The following is a 27,690-nucleotide window of genomic DNA, read 5'->3' on the forward strand; positions in this document are numbered from 1 at the left end:
AGGGACAGTAGCCTTCCTCACAGGGTAAAAATGGGACTTAAGTAGTCTTCCTGTTTGTTGGGGGGTTTTTGTGTGGGTTTTTTGTTGTTGTTGTTTTGTTGTTGGGGTATTTTTTAGGGTTTTTTTTTGTTTTGGTTGGGTTGTTTTTTTGGAAACCAGGAGGAAAGGGAATTAAAACAAATACAGTTGCCCAAAGACAGTATGTCCAGAACAGATGCTTCTACGGTAACCATGACACCATACATGCAAATCTTAACAACACTAAAAACATTTTTATTCCAGTTATCAGGAAAGATTAAAGCCTTGATTATGCGTTCAGAAGTTGCCATTAGCTCTTAAATATTGAGATTTCAATCTCTGAGAACAATCTTCTATTGTGCACAACAGAATGAATAAAGTGACAAGTTGTTTTAAAAACTATTTAATATACAAATGCATACACTGCTTCTGAAAACCATGGTACAAAATCTTACCAAATCTCATTTGACTGCACTGATGTAAATCGTTACTTTAGGTTCATTTAAACTAGGAAGTCAATTTCTCCAGTAATGCTTCTATTCCTTTTACATTTTTATACTGCTTCAGCTTTGGGATGAGCTTTTTTAGTTCTTTCTTGACTGTGCTTGCCATCTCTTCATCAGGGCTTCGGAGAAGGCTGCAAGACACAGGAAAAAAATGAAGGATATCAAAGGTCAGCATACAGGTTTATAGAAAAAGAAGCTGTCCATGACAAGAAACAATAACTACTTAAGAAGAATATAGTTCAAGCCAGATGCTATCACCCCCTATCATAAAAAAAAAAAAATGAAACACTCTATAAAATGTGAAGCACCAAGTCACAGAACACAGCCAGTAGAGGATAAATCAGTCTGCAAGAAACTGCTGACTCTCTGCTCAAAGCATGCTCACACAATGGGGCAGACCAGGTTGTTCATGGTTTCACCTACTCTGGGCTCCAAACCTGCCAGGCTGGGGACAGCCAAAACTCCCTGTGCCCCAGCCCCACTGCTGCACCATCCTCATGGGCTGCACCATCCTTATCTCTAGCCTAAGCCTCTTGTGTTTCAGACTGTGCCTCTTGCTCTCTGCTCATACGCTGCTGTGAAGGGACCAGCTCTCCATCCACCCTGCTGGTGCCAGGGATGCTCACAAGCTGCCCCTTCTCCCAGCTGAATCTGACTTGGCCCCACAGCCTCTCCTTCCAGGCCAAGAGACCCAGCCCATGACCATGCCAGTTGTCGATGCCTTTCTTGTAATGGGGGCCCTAAGACTGGGTGCAATGAAGTACATCTGATACCCAGCAAGCGCATTCACTATTGCACTTTCATGCTGCAGCTAGTGAAGAACAATGAAGCCTTACCAGTTCTGTTCTCCTTTTAGATAGTATTTTTGGAAAACAAATCAGGTATCTCAGATAAATTATCTTCCTCAGAAACAAAGAAACTTATCATAAGCTGTAAAAAACTATCAGCTTAGTAGTGACTGCCCTTTTCCCCTTCTTCAGTTAACAGTGAAATGTTCTTAGATTGAAATATAAGATCTACTGAGTTAATGGCACACCTAATTTGCTACTTCAAAATGATGAGTGAACACTGCCTAGAAAAGTGCCTTCTACAGCCAGTTTGTGCAAACCAGATCAGAAATACAAGTCTGACACACAAATAAACTAAGACTGAAACAAACTCTAACACCCATGTGCTGGTAATGACAGAGGCTGCATAATACTACAAGCCCTTACAAGTCCCTAGGGTTCTTCCAAGTGGCTCCAAATTTGCATCACCTTCAAAGCTTGTTTCTTACCTACTTTTTAAACAATGATTAGACATGGCAAACTGAACTGAGTATGACTTAAAGGAATTAAGGTAGCTTAAAATGAGATTTAAATTTTGTCTCCTTTAGGGCACCAAATGCTGTGCTGGATGGAAACTCTATTGGCAGAAAAACACTGGATGTCCATCTGACAACAACACGACTTTCAGCTACTGAATTCCCAGATTTATTTCTATGACTATGAAGTATTACAACAACCTTCAGCAGCAAACTGTGTTACACTTTTACCTGTAACAGTACCATTTAACCAACTGGCCTTCTTTAAAACTGAATTCAACACAGCTGAGAGTGATATTTTCTCATCTCTTCTTTGAGTCATGTACCCCTGATAAAAGCAAGAAAGCCCCAAAATCCTGGAAAAGCACTTGGTGAACACATTGGTAATTAACATGGAGAGGTATATATGCTTCACTCACCATAAGAGACAAGGACCACACAAAGCAGCAAGCCCCCCTGGACAGCATTTTACTTATCTCTAGAAATGAATGTCAGCTTCTGACAGTTATACATGTAAAGCTGCTTTCAAACGCATAGTAACCACAGGTATGTCAAGACTATGTTCTTAATACAGAACATCTGCATGTTTGATAACACAGCCAAAAGACCAACAACACAGCGACAGGGTGGAGTATTTTTAAATTACTATTCTGTAAGTTCTTACAAGTTCTAGAAAGATGGCACCTATGTATTTTGTGGATGTAAAACATAACTTCCACAGATTACAGAAATAAAGGAAGTCAATCACACATTTGGTGAAGTATATTCTCACCCATTTTCTACCCTGATGCCACACATCATTTACAAATCTAAAAAAATACAGAGAAGTCATATATAGGAGTTCAAATAGGCAAGCATCTATGACATTCATGTATGTACAACACTAAACACAGATGAGCATTTCTATAAAATATTTTTATAAAAATCAGGTATTTATATAAAAATCAAAAGCAGTATAGCAAGGAAAGGAGAAGGTTCAGAAGATAGCAGGTTACTGAGAAATGCACATGCAGTGACTACTTGCAGTCAAATAAGCTTATAGACAAATAAGCTTAAAGGACTAGATTGCCAAAAATCTTCAAATGGACTGAGTAATTCTGAGTTTCAGATCTGCACATGTGTGACAGATTGCTTCCGAAAGCCAACAACAAACCAAAAACCAAGCATGGCTTTAAGAGGAACTAGCATTGTCTGAAAATTAGCTCGAATGTTCATAAAGAATCTGAACATTTGAGATTCTTTATGACAAAAGAAGTGTATGGGTTTTGATGGCCTGGTTTTTGGTAGTGTGTGGGGTTAGAGAGCTGCGGGAACCTTCTCACCATGTCCAGCAGAGCCAAACCCTGATGGCTCTGAGGATGGACATGCTGCTGGCCAAAACTGGGCCAAGGGGAGATGCTGGTAATGCCTCTGTGATGACATATTTAAGAAGAATTTCAAAACAAAATAGACACAGTTTTGCTTCCAGCCAAAGAGAAGGAGGTGAGAACATGTGAGGGAAACAACATGGAGACACCAAGGTCAGTGGAGAAGGAGGGGCAGGAGCTGCTCCAGGCCCCAGAACTGAGATTCCTCAGCAGCCTGTGGTGAGACCATGGTGGAGCAGCTGTGCCCCTGCAGCCCCTGGGGATCCACGGGGATGCAGAGATCCACCCACAGCCCCTGGGGATCCACAGGGATGCAGAGATCCATCCACAGCCTGTGGGGATCCACAGGGAAGCAGAGATCCACCCACAGCCCCTGGGGATCCACAGGGGATGCAGAGATCCATCCACAGCCCCTGGGGATCCACAGGAGATGCAGAGATCCATCCACAGCCCCTGGGGATCCACAGGGATGCAGAGATCACCCACAGCCCCTGGGGATCCACAGGGATGCAGAGATCACCCACAGCCCCTGGGGATCCACAGGGATGCAGAGATCCACCCACAGCCCCTGGGGATCCACAGGGATGCAGAGATCCATCCACAGCCCCTGGGGATCCATGGAGGATGCAGAGATCACCCACAGCCCCTGGGGATCCACAGGGATGCAGAGATCCACCCACAGCCCCTGGGGATCCACAGGGATGCAGAGATCCATCCACAGCCCCTGGGGATCCACAGGAGATGCAGAGATCCATCCACAGCCCCTGGGGATCCACAGGAGATGCAGAGATCCATCCACAGCCCCTGGGGATCCACAGGGATGCAGAGATCACCCACAGCCCCTGGGGATCCAGGGGGATGCAGAGATCCATCCACAGCCCCGGGGATCCACAGGGATGCAGAGAACACCCACAGCCCCTGGGGATCCAGGGGGATGCAGAGATCCATCCACAGCCCCGGGGATCCACAGGGATGCAGAGAACACCCACAGCCCCTGGGGATCCAGGGGGATGCAGATATCCATCCATAGCCCGTGAGGATCCACAGAGGATGCAGAGATCCACCCACAGCCCCTGGGGATCCACGGGGGATGCAGAGATCACCCACAGCCCCTGGGGATCCATGGAGGATGCAGGGATCACCCACAGCCCCTGGGGATCCACAGGGATGCAGAGAACACCCACAGCCCCTGGGGATCCAGGGGGATGCAGAGATCCATCCACAGCCCCGGGGATCCACAGGGATGCAGAGATCACCCACAGCCCCTGGGGATCCACGGGGGATGCAGAGATCACCCACAGCCCCTGGGGAAGGTGCCCGTGCTGGAGCAGGTGGATGCCTGCAGGAGGAGGCTGTGGTCCTGTGGAGGACTGGATGCAGAGAGGGGGCCCAGCTTCCAGGCTGGAGCAGCGTGTCCTTGGAGGGCTGCACCCCATGGAAGAGTGACCCACTCTGCAGCAGTTTGGGGAGGATTGTGTGCCCGTGGGTGGGACTCACACTGCAGCAGTTTTTGGAGGATTGCTGCTCGTGAGATTGGAACCAGGCTGGACAAATTAATGGAGAACTGTCTCCATGGGAGGGACCCCATGGTCTCACAGGGGAAGGACTCCAGTCCCTGGGCAGTAGAAGAAAACCTCAGGTGACAAACTGACCAAAACTCCAAGGCCCTGTCTCCCTGAGCTGTGGGTGGGAAGGAGTGAGGGGCTGGGGGAGAATAGGGTGGGGCTTTTTCAAGGGCTTATTTTACTTCTCATTACCCTCCTATGATTCTTTTAGTAATAAATTCACTTCCTAACTTCAAGTTAAACTTGTTCTGCACTTTGAGTGTTTTCTCCCAGTCCTTATCTCAACTCATGAATCCTGTCATAATTTTATTTTTTTTTCCCTCCTCTGCCCAGCTGTGGTACAATAGGGTGAGCAAGTGGCTTTCATTTGCCTGACATTTGGCCAGTGTCAATCACTACAAGAAGTATTTGGGTTCTTTAAATTAAAAGGTTTTTAAACACTCAATGATTACTTTATGGTAAAAAAACCCCTACTGTTACTTTACACCAGACTAAATTTATCACTACTGTACAATTTGGGTAATCTCTTGATTTAGTACATGCAGTTAAACAAATATGGGATTAATAGCTATGTGATAGTGAGGTAAGCAAGTGTCACATGAAATGGAACAAAAGGAGATGGTTATGCTTGTGTGCTCTCAGCAGCCTAAACAAAAAGACATCATGCCTACAAAGTCATCAAGAGAAGTTCAGCCTACAAAGGATTTAGATCTAAGTGAAATAAACCAAAGACTACCAACAAAATTCCATCAAACAAACAAACAAACAGTCCTACAATATGCTTTTTTCTCTCATTCCTGGTAGTTAAGTTTCAGTGTGGGTGAAAATACTGCCAGTCTGGGAGCTAAGATCCCTGGCTTGGTAACAAAGGACACTTGTCAAGGCTCCACCTATAGTGACATGAGTAATAGCAGAGAAGGGGAAAGACAGCCATTCCTCACAGACTTTTCCACAAAATACACTACTCCTCTGCTGGTTTCTTTAATGAGCAATTACCAGTTCCATGTGTTATCTCTAAGTCTTCAATGTCTGTTAAAAGACTATTGTCACACTGATTCCCGAACAGTTTATTAAAGTGTTAAATACGTGCAAAAAAATATTAATTGACTTTACAACTTTATTTTAACAATCCCTACAGCTTAATACATTCACAGGTTAAAACTACCAGTTCTTCTCACCAGTGATCTGAGTGATAATGACAAAAAAACCTTAGAATTAAACTCAGATTAGTTAACAGAAGTGAAAATTACTTTTGATTCACCTCGCAAGAGCACAAACATTGAAGGAGCCCTATTCTAAACTAACAAAGACCAAAGATGGATAGCAAATAGAAAGGAATCTAAAGCAACTTTAGGAGAGAAAAAAGTAGAACAGGAAAAAAGAGAACAAGGGACATAATCTTCAAAATCATGCTGTCTGTTTGAATTGTTTGCTGACTTTGGTTCAGTCAAAGTCTTTATGAGGTGCCAGAAGGGCAAAGCTGATACACAAGTTCCAGAACACAGACCACACACTCCAGGCTACAGGACAAAACCTTGGGTTTCTATGACCTGATACTGACAGGTAGGTACAAAGTGAAAGCAGTGATGCTTAACACTGCAGTTCACTCTTGATAAAACAAAATGTTAACAATAATCTGATCCCTGTGGGGTGTTTTTGATCTCACTAGTTGCATGGTTCACTGCTTCAATTTGTGAGCCAGGTAGCTCATCACAGGTCTTTGCATAGTCTGTTCTTATGTATGGTCTCTTCCAAACACTGCTCTACTTCAGCATGAGAACTTTTTAGGCTTTGCAACTAAGGCACCAACACAAAGCAATAATTTACCAAAACAAACAAAACAATTTCCAGATTTTTTGTATGCTGCCACCAGTCCTAGATACTCTAAAGTTAATTATTTTAATGTAGCTATTTGTGGACTGCTCTTTTCAGAGTTTTGTGCTTGTAAAACAAGACATGATAGGCAAAAATTTAAAAATTATTTTGTTTTTAATCTTCAGATTTGAAGATTAATCAGATTGAGCTGATTCCTAATACTACAAAAGATGGAACTTGAGGTATAACCCATGTAAACTCTGGATTTAATTTTTCTAATCCCTGTTTCATTCAAGACTTGCCAGCTGCATTCAAGACAGCACACCCTGAATGTCATTTTGTTGCTAGAAATTCCAACTGATGTTCTCTCAGCTGTTCAAGAAATCAACAATGTAACCTAATCAGAAGCAGTCATGTGTCTGTCTAACTTACCAACAAAGAATAATGGCACCTCGATTTACTTCTGCCCAGGTCTTCAGATTATCAATACCAACATGCTCCACCAGTGTTCTCCCAAAGCAAACTGCAAAATGTGGGAAAGAAGCAGGGGAAATAAAAAATGAGACAATATCTTTCTACAAAGAAGCCTGTTGAAAGCTCTCTGTAGTTTTGATTTAATCAAATTGTTTCCAGTCCCCTAAGCATTCACAAAGTTCTGCTCCCTCAAAATAATTGACATGCAATGCAATGCAGTGCTCACCTTTATAGATATTAGACTACTTCCAAGTACTGCATGGAATTTGTTAGACAACAGCAGCACTGTGTGACAGTTTACTATTATAAAGTACACAAAATTGTTTGTTTTTCAGAAAGGGTGTGAAAGGCTATTAATATCTTAGAGAAGGCATGCAATCCAAAGAGAGAACTTGGCAAGAATCACAGAATCATTCTGGTTCAACAGATCACTGTATGCAATATACTAAACACAGAAACACCTCCGTTGAAAAATGCTACATTTTTAAGCATCTGTCTCTACAACTGAAGGAAAAGAATTTGAACAGAAGTTACAAGTCAGATTTTATACAACTTGTTCCCCATGTGATAACAATTTGCTTGGGGTTTAATGACAATTTAATAAACTCAGGGCAACAATTCTGAATGGTACATTTTGGAAGAAACCAAAGGGAACAGCATGTGATTAAACTGGAAGTTGTACAGTTTTTGCAGAAATAAATCCAGACTACTATCATCATTTCAGATAGTCACGTCTCTCAAAGACACTAATAAAACTTTTTTTTTGCACATTTTCAATTATCTGCTTGAGAAGTGGGACAACAGCCTACTTTCAGAAATATTTAGTAAAGCAAAACTAACATTTTTAAGGGAAATACTGGCTACCTGAATGCAGCAAGAGGAAAAGAAATAAAAAGTTTAACAAGATCTGATAGTCCTACATTGAAGAAAAACCTATTATACATTGAGGAGTTCCCTCAGATTACACTTTGCCAACCATTTGCTTTCATTTTTTGAGCTTTTTGTATGAGCAAAAGTAAGCACTATTAGGATAGAGTGATACACACAGAAGATTTTACAGTTATGTAATAACGTAAGTTTAAAAGCTAAATTAAGATGAGAACATCTGTGCCAAATATCTGCCTTATGGAACACAAACTAGCAAAGATGTCCTATTTTTGTGCACAAATTATTTTAGTAACAGTTACAAAGAATTAACCCAGCAGCACTAATGAACACAGTAAAGATTACAGCCTGGCTTACAAGCATAAATGAAACAGGGGTTCCTGTAAGAAAGACTTTACTGTTTCTATTATTATCCTTAACCTACTATGCAATTGAGCAAAGCTATCAAGACATTTTAAGCACAGAAATAAACTCCCCCCAAATACACAATAAAGCCCTGAGAAAAAACCCCAACTACTGCTTGCATTGCAAAAAAAGCAAACATATTCTTGGCATTCTCTTTGTACAGCAGCTCACAACAGCAAAAAGACAGAAACAATAACGTGACATTTTCCATATACTAGTATGCTCAAAGAAATAACTAACTATCTTATTTGAGGTCAGATAGCAAATTACTCTGAGGTCAATCTGAGCAAATTAAGCTGCATTTCCAACATACCTTCTTTCCCACTCTCTTTCAATTTTTCATCCTGCTCTAGCAACCATTTCAAAACTAGATGGCCTGCTGGATGTTCTGCAATGTGAAGCTTTAAGGGGAACAGACAAAACAAAACAAAACAAAATTATTTAGTGATGTTGGTTCAAATTTCAGTTACATGTCTGGCCATCATTATTTCTGCTTGATGTATTCACTCTGCCATCACACTGATTCAGTGAGTCATGACCTATGCTAATATCAACAAGTTTGATGTAAGTTTCTGGCTGCTCATTCAAATTGATCATTTTTAATTCTTACCATCTTCCCTGTAACATTTAACTTTCAGTAATATAAACTATGTTTACCAACATTTCATCCACCCTTCCAAGGACTTCAGTCTCAATAAACAGAACCTCCTGGTCTAACTGCCTCTGCCAGAACTTCCACACCTTTCACATTTCCACACTCAAAAATCAGCTACAGCATGGTTCAGAGAAAGTCACAGAAAACACGTGTAGTTCACATAAAATTTCATAAAATGTTTATCAAGGAATGCAAAATACAGAGCTAAAACACAACTGTGGAAATCTGGAGGATATCTATCTTAAACACAGCATACATTGTGTTTTTTTTTTTTTCCTGGTCTATGAACACATATCTGACTTGAGTTTAACAAAGTAGGGGAGGGCCACTCTTTGAGTAGAAGGTCATACTGTGCAGACAAAAAGCTCTTATCTAAGATCTTTCCCCTTAAATGGAGATATGCACACCTAAAAGGTAAGAGATCCTGTCCCTCTCAGTGTAAACAGTCAAATGACCTATAAAAAAGAAAAACTTTGCTAAGTGCTTGATTGCACAGTGATAACATTAGAAGAGAGACTGTTCAACATGCTTATCAGCAATCTTCCCACTAAGTGTTTAAAGCACTTCTGAAGATTGAAGACCATGAAGCACCTTGCCCTATAGCTCACAGGAAATGCTAGCTCAAGCCACCATCATTCCAGATGGACTAATAATAAACTACGAAATCAACAAATCAGAAAACAGGATCACATCTAATGTACAAGTGCTATCAGGGTACTACACTGATGTCTTACACAAAGGAAAACAAGACCAGACTTCATTGCAGTAATGCAGAAGATGTGCAAGATCTCAGAACCTTGTCTTCTGTACATTACCTGTCCATCACAGCCCCCTGGAACCAGCTCTTCTGCTGCCAACTTGGCAATTGCATCTAGTGCAGGCTGGATGTCACCAAGAGCTGTTCCTAAAATATCAGCAACCAAGACAAAAGTAGCTCTGTCTACCACTACTTCTTGGGTATGTTCTTGCAAATATTCCAGCAAAGGTGAGGAAATGGCTTCTAGGAGCTCCTGGCGACGGAGTTCAGTATTCTTCTTGCTGATGAAAGAGACAGCGGGTTACTGCAGAGGATTTGCATTGTATGCACACCAAGGAACAAGAAATTTCAGAAGGTATGTGATATTTGAGACATTTTAGATTCAAATGAATACAAGAATTATTGGTCCCTTTGTTTCATGTACAGTTAAATGCATGTTGGACAAAGAATTTAAGAAGACATGGAGTGAAAAAGCATTTAAAGCTACCCCAAAACATCATAGAGTTTTTTGTTAGCAACATTTACTACTTCTTTTCATTTTGTTATCTCAGCTATGGAGATGTATTTTTTACACAGCTTACTAGTCATCTAGAATTGCTCCTTCTTCAAAAGCTGGTAAACATCAATGTCAATACCAGAGACTAAAATTAAATTACCAATTTCCATTTTCATTGCTAGATTTTGAGATATACTTTAATGCTACCCCAAGCACCAGTAATGCATATCACAGATTTTCTTCTACACAAAATTTGATATATGAGCTTACACACAAAAATATATCACAATATTTGCAAAAGGGGCAAATGTATTATTTATATATAATTACATTATTTAGATTTATTACAATGAAAAGTTGAAATTAAATAATGAGAAAAAGTTGCATGACTTCTTCTGGACTCTTAAGAAAAAACATGTAACATTCACATCTGAATTACCTATAGGCATTTCCATCTCCCTGTTGCAGAAGTGTGATGATTTCTGGAACAAAATGTGCAGGATCTCTAGGACTTAGCAAGTACAACAAGACCTTCTTTCCGTATTTGTTGTTTATTATATCAGGCAAAGAAGCCTTTATTTCCTGTGAGAGTGAACAAAGCACAAGAAAACATCAATTAAGTAACAGTTCTTGGTCATCTGCAACTGAACTGTGAAAAAGCATCAGGAGAAACTCTAAATGACAGAGACATGCTATCTTTTGTTGGTAATGTCTCAATCTTTTTGGAGTCCTCATGAAAAAGAAGGATTTTTTGCTAAAATCTGCCCAAATCCTTACACATGCCAAGTGTTCAAGGTTCAGTTGCAATCACACACAAAAGTTTAAAGCACCATACACAGACTTTGGTCCAGGATAAAGATTCTGTGGACCTGAGAGATGATTACAAAACACTTTCCTCATGAGGATTTAAAGAGCTTAAAACCCTCCTTTACCTACAAATTCTCAGCTATACTGTAAACCCACATAAATTATGTACTTCACAATACTATCAAAAGAAACCCTACAAACCAACAAAAATGCCCACAAAACGACAAAAAACCCCCCCCAAAACACCCCTGGCTTTTTCTCCCCTCCAAGTCTTATTAGAATTTTACCTTCCTAAACCTAGATTTTTTTATGGACAGAATGACAATCTCTATAAGGTATTTTTGTTGTCTAATTGCTCTTTGAAGTAATTTAAAAGATTGGTTTCCACCTCACCCCCACCTAATTTTCATTCACTATCTGAAGAGCTGGTTTCTATCCCAAGATTTTTCTTTTTTTCCTTTTCCTGCCATCCTTTCTCTATTCTTGACCTCACATATGTCCAGATGGGCCAACTGTGTACACATGAAGGCCACATCTTGTTCTCAATTTTCTGTCCAGACTGGTGTGGCAGGATGACCAAACAGTGAACATTCCATCACCTTTGTGTGGCAGCTGAGGTAGCTGGGATTGATAATACCTTAGCCCAGGTGGCTTATGCAGAAACTATAAATCTGAGACCATGGGAGGTGGGACATGCTCCTACTTTTCAAAGCAAGCCTCATCAGAACCATTTTCTCCTCATATTCCTTCATACACAGATTTGCCTCATCTTTATCTCCCTGCCAACTCTCCTAAACCAGTCAGCCCTTACAGTCACAGTATGAGAACTACTATTACAACATGTACATCAATGTTAATTTCTCTGATGAGAGCATGCAAATTTCTCTGCTTGTAAAATCAATTTGGTGACATCATTATTCTGAAGTTTTTCACTGATTGAATCTCTAAGAAATACCAGCAGAGCTCAAATTTCTATGATGAAATACATTGACTTTAACGAGACTCCAGTCACCCTTCATTCAGAATCAAAATTTGAGCAAGCACTGAACTTAGCTTAAAAATTAATTCAAATAAGTAATTAAAACAATGTATGAAAGTGCTAAGGTCTGCTAGGAGAAGAAAAAACTAATCATGATACACAAATGTAATGAAAGAGAAAAGATGGGAAGTATAAAGCAGACGGACTTCTACCTTCATCCTTCAATACACTGACAAACACACTGACACTATTTAATATACTGTTTTCGGAGAAATTAAATTACTTACTGATATAATTAGCTGCTTCACAAGTTTTGTGTCATCAATGCAATCAAATGCTGCCAGCAAGACCAGATGAGAAAATTCACCCTGCAAAGATGAGACACCAAAAACCACATGAAGTCATTTTTTTATGAATATACTGACTTAGAATCAGGATTTCTCAGGGTTTGTCTCAAACATAACACAACATGAAGCACAAGGAAATACTGACTACTGTCATAGAATGAGAGAAGTCCAACATTTAAGTTTCTCTAAAAGCAAGGCTTGTTAAGAGAAATATGTCATTAAAACAAAGGTATATCTTCCACTTCAAGTGGATATACTGTTTTATCACATTCAAGTTATTAACCTAATCCTACTGTATTATCAGCATCTGAAATAACAGTATTTTCCCAACAGCAACATCACATACAGACTTCATTTCTATTGTAGATTTGCTTAAAACTGAACAAAGTCACATACAATATTTTTAGAGATCATATCCCTACAATGGGCCATACAGACCCTACTGCACTGCTGGAGATCAAGTCTCCACTACACTCAAAAGGGCACAAACAAATACACTTCTATGTCAGAGAGGCTCTTCATCAAAGTGCAGCCAGATCTTCTGTGCTCCACTGTTGTGTCAGCTATTATTTATCCACTGTCTCATGTATTTCCATACAATACAAAATCCATAAAATGAAAGCAATAATTTGCTCTAGTGGAAAATTATGGAGAGAAACATTACCTCGACCAGTGGCCTTCAAGGTGGGTTGCACAAGACAATCCACCGTGGTGCAGAAGGAAAATAATTCTGGCACCATTAATAAAAAAATAAAAATAGACTGGTTATTTTTATCTCCTCCTTTCAAATTTTCTGTGTCTGTGTATGCTTTATAATGTACACTATTACAGTAGTAAAAGCATGTAATTTATACATAAATATATATATTGGGGATGCATGCCTAGGATGTGATCAAAATGCTTGAAATGATTGAGACCACAACAACTAAAAGCAAATGAAAAACCCCACAGCAACCAGGAAAGAAAGTTTAAAAAGCTTTTCTTTACAGCTGCAGTTTTGCCCAACCCCACTGACTCTGGTTTCAACTGTTATTCTGCTGCTTCTGCAGCCTCCAAACACATTATTAGTTAAAACAGAATTCTTCCACTGTATGCCAATGTATTTTGAAGCTTCCTGACTTGAAAAAAATATTGAGAATCTTCAAAGAAATACCCATGTTGAAAGAGCCTTTTCAATGACATCTCCAACACATCTTGATTTTTCTTCCTTTTCTTTATACAGCCTGCTTTATTCCCAGCCCAAGAGAATTAACCAATGAGCCATATGAAGTTGTAACACAAAATTGGGAACAAAACAAAAAGTAGAACGAAAACTGAGGAGTAATAATGAACTCAGCCATAATGAGGCACAGCACTACATGTAGTGCCCACAACAAATCTTCTTGGTGTGTCTCTAAATATTCCATACAGTTCAGTTATTTTATTTTATCTAATACACCACTGCTATTTACTGGTTATATTAACATCTCAAAGTTGTTCCTAGTACCAAAGAACATTCAAGCTAGCCTTTATCAAATGCTAGTTTCAGAGACTATGAAATAAATGTTTAATGAACACTCACCGTCGCTATTTTTTCAATATACGTCTTCATAGTTTTCACAATGACTTTTCTGTCCTATCCAAAAGGAAAGAGAAAACTCAAATGAGCCTAGAATAATAGTGATTCTGAATAACTAAACTGCTATTTACAGCTTTCAAAAAGATCATCTTCCAATTTGCCTTCTAAAGCAAAGGCATCTACCAAAGACTCACACATAATCTATTAGTTTACACCTAGAACCAGTGTGAAAAGTTAAACCTGAATTGTGACTTGACTCCAAAAAGATCCTGTAGTATATCTACAAATCCAGATCAGTGGGAGATGTCAAGAAAACTTGGGAAAAAATACAGCAAACAAAAAACCCCAAACACAACTTCACTCACATTTTTTCTGTTAATAAAAGAAGTATGCATTTCATCTCTTCATTTGGAATGAAACATAGTCAATAGAACCTGAAACTAGCTTGGTTTAAACCCCTATGACTAGTAAAAATATTTTGTCAGAAAGTTCCCTCCTTGTATTTTTTGGCTCTTGGAATCACTGCTCAGTCTTCTTTAGATCTATTACTATGCCTAGATCCTAAGAACTCAATTTTTTTTCTGCATTCTTTAAGAAGTAGATTATTTTAATAAGTTGGTTTGTTTTTTTTTTTTAATATAGAAAAACATAAGAGGCATTACAGTATTTCCAAGATGTGATGACATACATTACACCAAAAGTATTTCTGGATACTGTATCAATAGATGAAACTAGAACACACTTCCTATAACATTTTGTAGATCTTGGCATTCCAAAGCCAAACATGGTTCACATTAAGGACTTTTTTGCTGTTCTCTTCCTACCATCAATTTCACTTTTATTAAGAAAGCCATGGGACAAATGAAATACCAATAACCTTACAATGGAAAAATGGTTCGCAGCCAAATCTCTGCTAAAGCTAAAAGGAGATGCTTCCATTGCAAAAGTTCTAATGAATTCATTTTATTCACAAAAAATCCCCACTGCTGAAGTTTGCCAGCAGATAAAGAGGGGCCAGTTTTCAACCTTGCTCTCAAAATTTTTAATTGCATGAATCTGTGTACAAGCAGAAGGACCCATGTGGGCAGTCAGAGAGGACAAAGCAGAGGGAAGGCAAACATTACCTTGGGGGTGCCATGCCACAAACAGTGCATTGCCACTCGGGCTCCATCATGAGTGTGTGCCAGGTAGATGACAGCCTCTCTGATAGCTTCTATCATTTCCTGGGGAGGAAAAGGTGATAAGCAAAAAGATGGAAGAAAAGGCTCGGGGCAGGTGGATGAGGGCTTGAAAGGATTATTTTGTCTGCCCACACACTACACTGATCACTGGCTCTACAGAACCACTCTCATTTCCCTGACCTATGAAAAACTGCCTCAAGAGGAGGAGTCCAAAAGACTGTAAATGACACAAGCTTTCTTCCTTTAAAACAACACTGTTCATCATATTCATGCCATGAAATCACAACTGTATTAAAGGTCAGTCAGCTGACCTACTACAAAAAATTCAAGAAAGGGTGCTCAGAACTGAGACAGAAATTAGAGAAAAAGACAACCATTAATTTAGGAAGAAATCTTTGAAGCTGATGCATATTCATACATACAAGAGTACTATCCAGCAAGTGAAAAAAACTAAGAAGTCATTTATGCACCAGGTTACGTTATAAATCAGATATGACAAGATATAGCCAAAAGTTGTGTCTTCATATCCAAGGAATTACGTTTTCTGAAGCTATCTGACAATACCATCGACCAAAGAAAAAAAATCACAGCTGCTTGGGCAGATACTACTTCTGTTACTATCCAACAGATTTCCTTCAAGTGCAGCTCCCACTTATGCCCCTTTCTATCCCTAGTTCTTCTTGCTCTGTAGCCAAAGGCTCCAAGCATTTTACCAGTTACTCACAAACTGCTCTGTCACAACACAACTGGTGTCACTAGCTGTAAGCATAGGCAGGAACAGATCTGCTGAAGAGGTTTCCAAACCCCAAAGAACATGTCCACATACCAGCACATTTGCACAGAAAGTCAAGCAAGGAGATTTTCCCTTATTCCCCCGATTCACGGAAGTCTGTGAATCCAAAAGCATTCTCAGACACAGCATTGAATGAAATCATGCAGAATGCTCTGGGCTCTGAAGATTTGGACTCAGAATAGGCCACAAATAGTCAGCCCACTTCCAGTCAGTCTGTTAATTTAAAAAACCCTTTGAATTGTTAATAAACCCAGAGCTAAGAATTCAGGAGTCTGGTCTGGCAGAAAGAGGCATGAGACAGCAAGCTTAGAAGGCTCTGCCTCACTTGAATCGAGATGTTTCTGAGCTGCAGAACCAAGGTGAGGCTGGATGGACACATCCTGAAGACAGTGTGGTTGGATAGGGATAGGCGGCTCGGAAGACATTCGGTTGTAACGGGAAGGAAAGAACACTCCAACCCCCCAAAGATAAGTTATCACCACAAGAATGTAAGCCCCTACTAACATGTGCCAGTACTTTTCCATTCTCCCTTCTAACCCAGGAAATGTAGCAATACCCCTCTGACGTAGTGAAGACCCCAGAGTATATAAACTGCATTTTTGAGATAATAAAAGCCTTTTGTAACCGTCTGCCACATTGGTGAATGCGTTGTTACTAGGCCCGGCGGTACCAGCAGAATGTACACGCCGTGCTGTCGGCTCTGAAGACCAAGCCTCCACAGTTGCTGAGAAGAAACAGCAACAAGACAGATAAAGCCAAACAGGATACCAGCTTAAACCACTTCACATCACACAGATGGATTTAGGCCTGTTGGGGGTTAGGTTTTGCTCCTTTTTACTCTAAAGAATTTTTTCCCCATAAGTTACCAAGGAGACTAAATGTCGTACTTAAGACTATTTAACAAAACAAAGGGGTGGTCGAGGAGGGGGGTGGGGGTTTTGAGGCAGGAAACGAGCAGAGCTTCAGGTAGCCTGGGGGTCTGGTTTTTGGCGTTCAGGGAGAAGGCCCGGCTGGGTTGGTGCTCCTGCTGGAGGATGTCACTGCAGTCCAGTCTTGGAAAATCTGCCATCATCTGCTCACCCTGAATTCTGAGCTTCTCTGCCCGCCCTGCGAGAATTCTGAGCTTCTCTTCCAGCCCTGCCCTGCCCTGGTAGTTCCATCAGCACTGCTCATCTGCTACAAAGTGACCCTGCATCCCCCTGCCCCGCAGGGACACCCTGCCCCTGCCTGCTGGGACATTCTGCCACTCTACAGCTACCAGCCCGAGACTCCTTTTCCACTGTTCCAGCTTGGTGCTCTGAGGATCCTACAAAGGCACCGAGACCAAACTGCCCTGGGTTTTTCTGAAGCAAAGTTCTCCAGGTTCTTGGTCATGTTTTTCTTATCAATGCTGTAGGGTTTTTTTGTTGTTGGTTGGTTGGTTTTTTATACATACCAGTAACGAACTGCTATTTCTATTTTCAGAATCTTTTGATTCAGAAGCTTTTCAAAAGCTTTTAACTTAAAAAAATTATAACTGGAAAAAGGGTGATGGTGGTGGTTTACATTCTCCATTCCAAGAGAAGCTCCAGCTTTCTCTGGCAGATACCTGTCTTCCCAAACCAAGACAAGGCCTAAATACAAGAACATCTGATGTAACCTTCAATGTGCAGTTAAATATGGATATAATAGACTAAGGTTTGGTTGCTAACAGAAGGGCCAATCTCACTGTATTTTGGTCAAGAGATTTTTGGACAATCACTGCAAGTTTTTAAGAAACTACACACTGGAAAGGTGGACTACTGCAAGCAATGGCCTCACTTTTACCATTCCCCAGCTACTAAGAAAGATCATTTAGCAGGAAGAGAGGAAACATCATAGTCATCTCATTTTTTAAAAAAAAATTCAAGTATCACATACACTACTGTGAAAGTTCACTGTGACTATAAATCTCCATACAACATTACTCTCCCATCATCTATCCAGAATCACCAGATGTGTAGAACTCTATCAATGAAAGATCTGTATTTTTCTCTAGTTAGCTTAGTACCTTTTCACAAGATAAAAACCACATTCAATGGAAAGGCAAAAAAAGACAAAAAGCAAAATAAAGATACTTACAGATCTTTGTTTCGGAAGAGCGTAAGTGAAAAAGTCCAAAAATACTTTATGTACCAGGGAGTGCTTTATCACCACCTCTCTGTATTTGGATAGATGAAAATAAGCAACAAGTTCACAACAAACCATCATTTTAAATTATGCTAGCAATGCCTCATTTGTTTTTTAAAAAGTTAGGCAGTGAAGTGAGCAAAAAACACACAGTCATTTTAGATTCAGATGTTTAACCTTTACCATACATAGAAGAGTCTACCAAAACTTACAAATTATAGAACCCATTTTACCATAAAGACCAGTGAAGAATCATATAATGCATTATGGAAATACATCACAGTGCAACATTTCTACCAACTGTCTGACTGGGAGAGAGGACACTTTAATTCATAGAAGCTGAGTTCAAAATTAAGGCAAGATATTCATTATGACACCTGGGACAAAACCATATTCTACTCAGCACAGCAACATTACAGCTTAGAAGAGTATCAGTATCCCTGCTGTCTTACAAATATAACAGTGCCATTGTCTGTGTGTCAGAAACAAACTGGTTTGTGCTACATTGTCACACTTTCGGCCAACTTTTGTCCTTACTTTTGTGCCATTGGTGTAAGAATCTGTTTCATTTCATCTAAGATGGCCTCTCTCTTTTCAGGTTGAGTTTCTAGCACTTTATCCAGTGTTGAGACAGCTGGTGTCTGAAATGAATACACAATCAGAGGTTTAAGCATACCAGTATAGTATCAGAGTTCATAAAAAAATTACAGTGCTTAGACCTTTTTCACTCAAACGCCATGAACAGCAAAACCGAAATTAATTTTCTGCAAAACTAACAATTTTTTACAATTTTAAAAATAAAAATTGCCTTTTCTGAGCATGCCAGAAGCTGTAAACTAAAGTTTCTATAAATTAAATATTCCTCATTAGCTAACAAACCTTACTTCTATAGGCTGAGCTGCTTTTTGCCAGTTATATCAGCTCTTCATGCCAGATACAAGGCAAAATACACAAAACTGGCATTGTGTCAGGGTCTGCTCCTGAGCTGAGCAGAAATCCTGCTTTATGGACTCATCAGAGGGCAACACAACAAGTTAATGAGCTGAGAAGCTAACAAAGACCCAAGAAATTCCAGTTCAGGAACAGCAGAGAGGAGGAATATATACCATATACCTTACACACAGAAATATTGCATCTTAACAAAAGAATTACACTGGTAACTCTTTTAATCTGCTGTTAGAAGTCTAACTGCAGAAACAATTAGAATAAATATTTTTAAAATCATCCCTTTTTAAAGACTACATTGCAATTTATTTATAAACCTACATTGTGCTGAATCTTGGTTTTGCACCACAATGTATGGCTACTTAAGGCAGTAATGCAAAAAATACCAGAATGATGAAAGCTAACACTGCACTTGATTTCATGGGCTGTTTGATTCTCAGTGCAAATTACAGCCCATAATCACAACATGCCTCTCTCTACTACTCACTTTTACACAAATGCCTAACTAAAACTTATAATAACCCATTAGAAAATATAGGTTTCAGAAATGAGCTGTTAATTTTTTAAGACTATTTTAACAGAAATCTTGGGTATAAGTGAACAGGTGAAAAAGTCATTGGAGTGGAGTTTAGTAATTGTACGAAACAGTTCTGTACTTTGTAGCAAAATTCCTAACTCTAAGGGATAATCAACTTTCCAAGTCAGCAAAAATTAAAAACAGAATTTAAAAAAATGCAGTTTTTAAGAAGGTTCCAACTGCTTGCTGAGGATCTGCCATAGACCTAGGTTTCAGTGGAGTTTAGATTCAACCCCTACAGTCTCCACAGAAAAAGAGAACAGAGAGAAAAATTAAGCCTAAATGGAACACTCTGTGTGGATACCAGGCACTTCTGCCCACACTCAGTCCTCTTGAGATATAAGGTAGAGATGACAGAAGACTCATCTGTCTTAATTAAGTATTAATGAAGAATTACACTTAAGTCTTACCTCAGCAAGGATGACGTCAGCCTAGACACTGTGAGAACTGAAACTATTTAAGAATAAAACTGTCTTTGATGAGCACAGCAAGCTCACACATGAACACAGCATATTTTACATATTCAGACTTAAAAAACAAAGTAACAACAATTTCATCTAAACTAGAAATGTGAAAGTAATCATTATATTTAAACATGCTGAACTAGGCTACCTTTGGACAGCTGACAGAAAGAAATGTAATCAAAAGAAACAGCAGGTAAGAGAGGTAAGGCATTACTAACACAATACCTTACAGGCTAAACTGTTTTAAACCATGAAGTATTGAAATACCACCTTGTAAACCTGGAAAGTGTTCCCATACAGCTCTTCTGTCAGCATGTTCCTCTGCTCCAGAATGGCTTTGTCATTATATGCATACTCCACCACAGCAGATGCTTCGGCATGACGGAGCATTTTTCTCACGTGTCCTCTGAAACTTTTTATTATTTCTGCAATTTGCGCTTTTGTCCTGTTTTGTAGGGAAAGAAAAACAGCAAGAGTTAAAACTTACAGAGATAAGGTTACCTACTGACAGCTTTATTTTTGGAAACACATTTAGGTAGTAAGTTTTATAATAGGAACCATGAAATCTATGAATCTGAATCAGCCTTATGGTACTTGGGAAAATATTTTAAAAAAACGCCAGAAATGTGGAGAAATTAAATTGTAAGGCATTTCAAGGGAAAGTAAACACTGAATAAATTCTAGAAAATAACAAATGCCATCCTGAAATGCTTAGCAAAGAAAATTTTTAAAAGCCAGTGTTTTATATACAGCTAAGATCAACTCTGAGCATACATCTCACCATTTTTTGTCATGTTTTCCTTGATGTGTACGGCATTTGCTTTACTTCTTGCAAAAAGGAAAAAAAGTCTTAGCACTCCCTTGCTTTTAGTCCATAACATTGCAAAGATGTTTCCAGAGATATATTTTTTACTTATGATCAATCCACTACAGATTAAGAAGCAGCATTCACATTGAAAATGAAACAACAAAACACTGATGAGCAAACTCACTTGATACTCACCCATACATAAGAAACTTCTTCACAATATTTCTGGAATATTTTGACTTGCTCAACTCTACCAGGCTTTCTAGAAGAAGGGAGAAGCATTCAGCAGGTTTATTTTTCATTACATTAACTCCATTAAACAATACATCACTATTTAACTAAGTATGAAAAGTTGACTAGAAATGACACATCAGTTCAGAAAAAAAAATTAAAATACTCAAGAGAAAACAACATGGTTTGTTTAAATGCATCCTGACCACAATACAGAAGCATGTAAGTAAAATGAAAATACCTTTCAGTTCTTCAAATGTCTCTTGCCTCTGCTTCTCATTACCATACTGAATAAAGCACTGGATCACTCGGGTTGAATCATGTGCAAATGCCAGCTAAAGGACAGAAGTATTTCATTACTCTAGGCTCTTCAAAAAACAAAATGCACTATAATTATTTTAATGTTTGTGCTCTCTGGCACAGTTTCACGCCACTTGTAATGTCAATTATAAAATCAGAAAAGCAGTTACCTGCTTATTACAAACCAAGACTTATGGGTTTTTACCCCTTCACAAGTCCTCTACAGAAACACAGAAAGAAAACACAGACAACAGCTGCTGACAATTAATGACATGCATTAAGGGTTTTCATACTGAAATAAAAACATTGAATGGTATCTCCATTTTGGTCCTCTTCTTTATAATTTCAGAGTAAGTGTGATGAAACAGTTCCATTTCAGCACAGAATATGAAAAGCTCAACATGTTCTTCACTGCAAATTTATACTTTTCAAGGATAAAGCAGAAAGACTGCTTAGTATAAACAAGCATGAGGACACTAACTTCCATAGAAAATTGCAACTAATTAGTTGTAACTAATCAAACCTCTGAGTTCCTGAACCCCAGCTAAAATCAAATTTCACAGGACTAAAGCTACTTGGCACCCTTTTACAACAGACAAAGCATCCCAGAACTACTGTCCTAAAATACAGGTGCCAAATGCAGTCTTTCAGCCCTGTTTTTGTTCTTTTTACCTACAGTTTCACCATTGTTTAAAGAAGATTTTGTGAATTTGTGCACTATGCCATTAGTTTTTTCTTACACTTTTAATTTTCCCATGGAGAAGCTTCTGTAGCTCATTCATCAGCTTTTCTCGTTTCTCTTTATCACATTTTTTTCTATAAGAAAAAAAAAAAGAAGAAAAAGTAAAACAACTCTAATTGAGGAAGCAGCTTCTTTTTTAGTATGATTCACTATAAATTAAGAAGCAAGACAGTACAAATAGAACCAGGTTGGCTTCTCCCCATCCAAATTTACACTGTCATTCATTAACCCTTCACAGAGATGTGATTAAGCTGTTTCAGTTCATGGAAATCAAACTAGAATCTCACACTTTCTTGAGTAAAAATATTTTTTAAACATAAACTCAAACTTGCAGAGTTGCTCATGGGTCCAAAGATCTGTCAGCATGCAAAGCATAAACATTTAGAACAAGCAAAATTAACTTTTCTTGCCGACATGGGACACCAGTTCTAGAATTACATCCTCAAGAGACAATGAGCCTTCACAAAAAAACTCATGCAGAACCAGAGTGTATCAGTGCATGCTCTGTATTTCAGTATTCAAGACAAAAAAAGGCAATTTCTTAAGCAATTACTGACAAATTTATAATTTTTAGCCTAAAATACAAGTTCAGTCCAGACATTCCTAGGACCATAGGCTACCATACTCTTTTTGAAGTGCCTACAGAATTGCATGCAGTGTCACTGTTCACCCAAGGAAATTCAACTTGGAAATACAGTTTTATATAATTACAAGATGAGAAACACATAAATCCTGGCAATTTATGACTAGAAGTCAGTAGAGTGGAAGAAAAAAAGTCATTACCTTCTCATGCTTTCCCATATCTGTTTTGATTTTACAATTATTTCATAATTGCTTTTATCATTAGTTTGTCTGGTTTGCTTTAACTCTTTCTTTTTCTTTTTGAATTCATTCCATTTTGGCTTCTTAGAATCTGACCCTTAGGACAAAAAATAAATATATTTTCTACAGTCAACAAAAGAGAGCAATAGAATTCTTTGCCAGTCTAAACTCTGTCACTTCTATGACTTGAACTGCTAATAATTCAGGACCTTTGCATGCAGTTACCCAGCTAGCCAACATGAAACCACAAATCTTAATTAAGTGTGCTAAGCTAGCAATTACTGCTTCTAGACTACTGGAAGAACAAGGCAAACAATTAATTTTCCTCAAAACTGTCACAGGGTGCATGACAGATCTCTTTATAGCTTGAAAATTGACTGAAAAGGTACTTAGCTGCTGTGGCTGCTCCAGTAATTCTCCTGTTCTAGTTCCCCTGTTTAGGTCACATACACGTTTTCCCTCATTCTAAAGGAGAACCCTAACTCAAAATACTTATCTGAAAACTCAAGGAAAAAAAGTTAAACCCTTTTTACACGCCTAATTCTTTTACTCAGCCAAAATCCTTCAGTATAGCATTTTACTACACAACCACTGTACACTGCCACACAACGAACCTGGGCAAAATAACTTTATGAAAGAGCCACAAGTTATGCATTAAAGACACCACCTTAAATTTTTAGAGCTTAAAGCACTTGTCATTGGTATTTAGCCCCATGGCATTTAATCCATTCAAAACCCCATGCTTTCCTTTTCAAAAAGCATATTATTGATTTTTATATCACTCTCCTAAAGCAACAGTGACAAGAAAAACTCGCTTTGAGAGCAGTGCAATACAGAGGCTGTGATTTACTCTTATGAACAACACTTAAAGGTTTGCTGTGGGTTTGCTTTCTGAAAAGCAGCCTAATTACAACATCCTACTGTTATCAGATTTTTCAGACACCCAGTACATATTCCATGTGAATCCAGTCTGCAAACATGCAAGAACAGCAACAGTAAAATACTCAACATAATCTACTGTCCTCCAAACAAATGACATTTTTGCAGAACTTCAGAACCCCTCATTTAAGATTACACTTCCCATTTTACAACATTGATTAACTGCCCCAGCAGAGCTTTACATTAGAGAAGAGGACAGGAAAAAGATCTCAAGCAGAAGAAATTAATTTGAAAAAGAAATCCATCAAACACGATAAAACCAGACAACTATTTAGGCTTTGTGTATAAACACCAGAAAGAAAAAAAAAAAAAAAAAAAAAAAACAAGCCGTAAAATGTAAAAGCAGTGTTAATACCCATTATGGGTTTTTTTCTCTCAAAGGATAGTCTGGACCACAGAAAGGAAACAATGTAAAGGATAATCAACTTTTTTTCATGAATTTCTATTCTAAAGCTTACAGCAAGTACTTTTAGAACTGTCCAAAACACACGATGAAAATCTCTGTGTTAGCAAATCACTGGCAATAACAATTGCCAGTTTCCAGCTAACCACTTAACACTGCCATTAAAATAAACACAGCTTTAGGATGGTATGACAATTTTTAAATTTGCTACTGTGTCTTTACTTTTGACTTCCAAGAAAATTCCAAACTGCTGATTTCCATGACTTCAGCCTCAAGCTTAGTCAAGTGAAGTAATTTTTCCCACAGCAAAGACTAAACAGGAAGTAAACCTGGAGTCATTCAGCCAATTTAGAAAGGCTGAGAGAAAGAGGAAGGTCTTGATGAACAATGTGTTTCCCAAAACTTGTTTTCCCTTGAAAAACAGGCTTAAAAATCTGCTCACCTCCCTCTTCACCATCCTGGAGTTTTCTCTTCTTTCCAAGCTTTTCTGGTTGCTGTTTCCTCTTAAACTGTTTGACAGTAGCACTTCCAGGTTTTAACTGTCCTTTAATAAATTTCTTGGGAAAGGATTTAGGCTTTCCTTCCCCATCTCCTTTGTTAAAGACTTTCTCTGCTGGACCTGAATCTATTAACACAGAAATTAAAATGCTATCATACAACTATTGTTGCTTCAAAATTAAAAAAAAAAAAATAAAGTTGCTGTAACAAGAATTAAGCTACTTCGTAATAATAATTACATATTTAACAAGAATTCTTATGTGCTTCTCAAAGCCGGTGTTTTCACCACAGCCCCTGGGTGTGTAAGTTTTCTCTAGGAAAGTTCTGCCCAGGCATTGTTTTCTGGACAGCACTGTAACAGCTCAGGCATAAAAAGGATTATTCTACATTAAGAGTTCCACCACCCCTGACATCAAAGTCATCAATCCCCAAATCCCCAAACTTTCATAGTTCATGATCAGAGCTGTTTCAACATCATCTGTTTTAAACAGCAGCGAAAGGCATATTCTCAATCCTAACCCACAGCAGGTTCCCACTCAGCTTCTCCTCTCAGGTAATTTTATCTCAAGGTGCAGGAATGCCAAGTCCAAAATCAAAAGGTTATCAACTTGAAAATTTTAAACTGAGAATATTTTAGGTGAATCAAACAAAGAGCACACTGCTGGGCCAAGTTCAGCTCACGTCACCTCCAAGCAAGCCAGTAAACAACCACAACCACTCAGTCAGGGCTCCTACTGACGACCATTCGCCTTCTTACCATTATCTTTTTTAAACTTCCTTTTCCCGTGCGGCGCTTTTCCACGAGGTCCTCTCGCACCGTTCCCCACGAACCTCTTTTTACCCTTGCTCTCCATCGCGGCAACACTGCAAACGGAGCAAGAGACAGCATTACCGCACCGCCGCGGCTCCCCCGGGAGGAAAAAACAGCCTGCGCCTCCTGGCAAACACCCATGGAGAAGTGGCACCCTCCCAGCGGACAGTGGGGTACCCGAGGCACAGGCAGGGAGGCTCAGGGAGGCCCGCCCAGGCGCACCCGCGGTCCCCGCTCCCCGGAGCCGCCGATCGCGGGCCCGCCGCCCTCACCCCACACGTGCGGCCCCGACCGCGCCTGCCGGCTGCGCGCGCCCGGCGCCGCTTCCCATTGGCCAACGCTCCGCTGCCGTGCGACAGTGCCGCGCGATCTTGCCGTAAAGCGCGGCGGGGGCGGGCTCTTTGCCGTGAGGGTGGGCCGGGCCTGGGGGATCCGCCGGGAAACGGTCTTCCGTGTGGTGTTGTGAGTGGTGGTATCCTGAGGGAAATTAGGAACGGTATTCCCAGCCGGACGAAGGAAGTGATGCTTTCCATCTGCTCAGCCCTGGTAAGGTCTCAGCTGCAGGGCTGGGTGCACTTCCGGGCTCCTTAGGACCAGAGAGACGTGGAACTCCTGGAGCAGGTCCAACAGCGAGGAAGAGAGGTGACTGGAGTATCTCTCAGGGGGAAAGGCTGAGCGAGAGAATTCTGTTCACGGAGTCATAAAATATGCTGAGTTGGAAGCGACCCAAAAGAATCGTCAAGTCCAGCTCCTGGCACTGCACAGATATTCCCCAGAATCACACAGTATATCTGAGAGCATTGTCCAAATGCCTCCTTAAATGCCTCTGTCAAGCTTGGTGCTGGCACCAGTTCCCTGCTGAGCCTGTTCCAGTGCTCAGCCACCCTCTGAGTGAAGAACCCTTTTCAAATACCCAGCCTGAAGCTGCTGTGACACTTCAGGCCTTTCCCTCTGGCCCTGTCACTGGTCACCACAGAGCACAGATCAGTGTCTCTGTCCCTCCTCCTCACAAGGAGAATTGCAGTGAGGTCTCTCATCCAGGCTGAACAGACTGAGTGATCTCAGCTGCTCCTCATAAGGTCCCCTCAAGGCCCTTCACCATCTTTGAGGCCTTCCTTTGGACACTCCCCAGTAGTTTTATATCTCTCTGTCATTGTGGCCCCCAGAGCTGCCCCCAGCACTGGAGGTGAGGCTGCCCCAGGGCAGAGCAGAGCAGGACAATCCCCTCCCTTGCCCAGCTGATGCTGTCCCTGATGTCCCCAGGACACGGGTGGCCCTCCTGGCTGCCAGGGCACTGCTGGCTCATGTTCAATTTGCCATCAACCATCCCCTTCCCCTTCTGCCTGGCATCCTGGGTCCCTCTTCTCAGGCATGGATTGCTGGGGACACAGTGGAAATGAGAATGTGGCACAGCCTTTGATGCCCGGGAGCATCGGATGGCACCAGCTCTGTGCAATGTGTGGTGGTTTGAAAGTCCTTTGGCAAGGGCTGGTTCCCTCGAGGGGGGCTGGGTGAGGGCTCCTGGACATGGAAGGTGCTCATAGATGTGTTATTATTACACTTGATTACTGAGGTAATTCTCTTTTCATCTTCGTTTCACTGAGGTCCCATCACTAACGTTTGCTGAAGCAGTTCCAGGAAGAGGGAGTGTTTGCAGAGCAGATATGTGAACCCAGAAGAAGCTGAGGCTCCTACTGCAAGTTGGGCTTCTTTGAACACACTCTCATGGTTCTAAGTATCCTAACTGGGAATCCCTGAGAATCAAGCATCCCTGAGAGCAGGGATGAGAGAAGCACATGGTTACACCTGGCTGAGCCCAGCCAAATTCCAAGACGTTTTCTGATGTCAGGAATACTTCAAATGTGCCCTACTAAATAGCCATAAAACTTGTCAGTTACCACTTCCGGTGATCCTTGTGTCTCCCAGCCTCCCACTGTGTGCAGATGCTACCTTTTTTGGGCAGCTGAGGGAGAAACCTGGAGGGCTGCTGTGTGATGGAGCACAGCACAGAGCACAAGACACAGAGGTGAAAGTTAAGGGGTGTAGCACAGCTCCTGCTCTGTCTTTTAGGTCAGTTTCAACAACTTTCCA

At 40.2% G+C, this 27,690-nt stretch overlaps 1 protein-coding gene across 1 annotated transcript; it reads right to left on the bottom strand.

The window, feature by feature from the left end:
- Positions 1-405: 405 nt before the first annotated feature.
- Positions 406-25,890, bottom strand: PUM3 (pumilio RNA binding family member 3). Its single transcript, XM_066338837.1, has 18 exons — positions 25,872-25,890; positions 25,546-25,652; positions 24,733-24,915; positions 22,910-23,045; positions 22,125-22,200; positions 21,326-21,419; positions 21,049-21,115; positions 20,316-20,490; positions 18,597-18,700; positions 18,012-18,090; positions 15,062-15,160; positions 13,941-13,994; positions 12,320-12,400; positions 10,686-10,828; positions 9,809-10,031; positions 8,652-8,739; positions 7,007-7,097; positions 406-655 (listed from the first exon to the last, which is right to left on the bottom strand). The coding sequence occupies exons 2-18, from the start codon at positions 25,640-25,642 to the stop codon at positions 526-528; spliced, it is 1,920 nt and encodes a 639-aa protein (XP_066194934.1). The 5' UTR covers positions 25,643-25,652; positions 25,872-25,890; the 3' UTR covers positions 406-525.
- Between the last annotated feature and the right edge of the window lie 1,800 nt (positions 25,891-27,690).

This window comes from Sylvia atricapilla, chromosome Z (assembly GCF_009819655.1).
Source record: "Sylvia atricapilla isolate bSylAtr1 chromosome Z, bSylAtr1.pri, whole genome shotgun sequence".
NCBI classification, from domain to species: Eukaryota; Metazoa; Chordata; class Aves; order Passeriformes; family Sylviidae; genus Sylvia; species Sylvia atricapilla.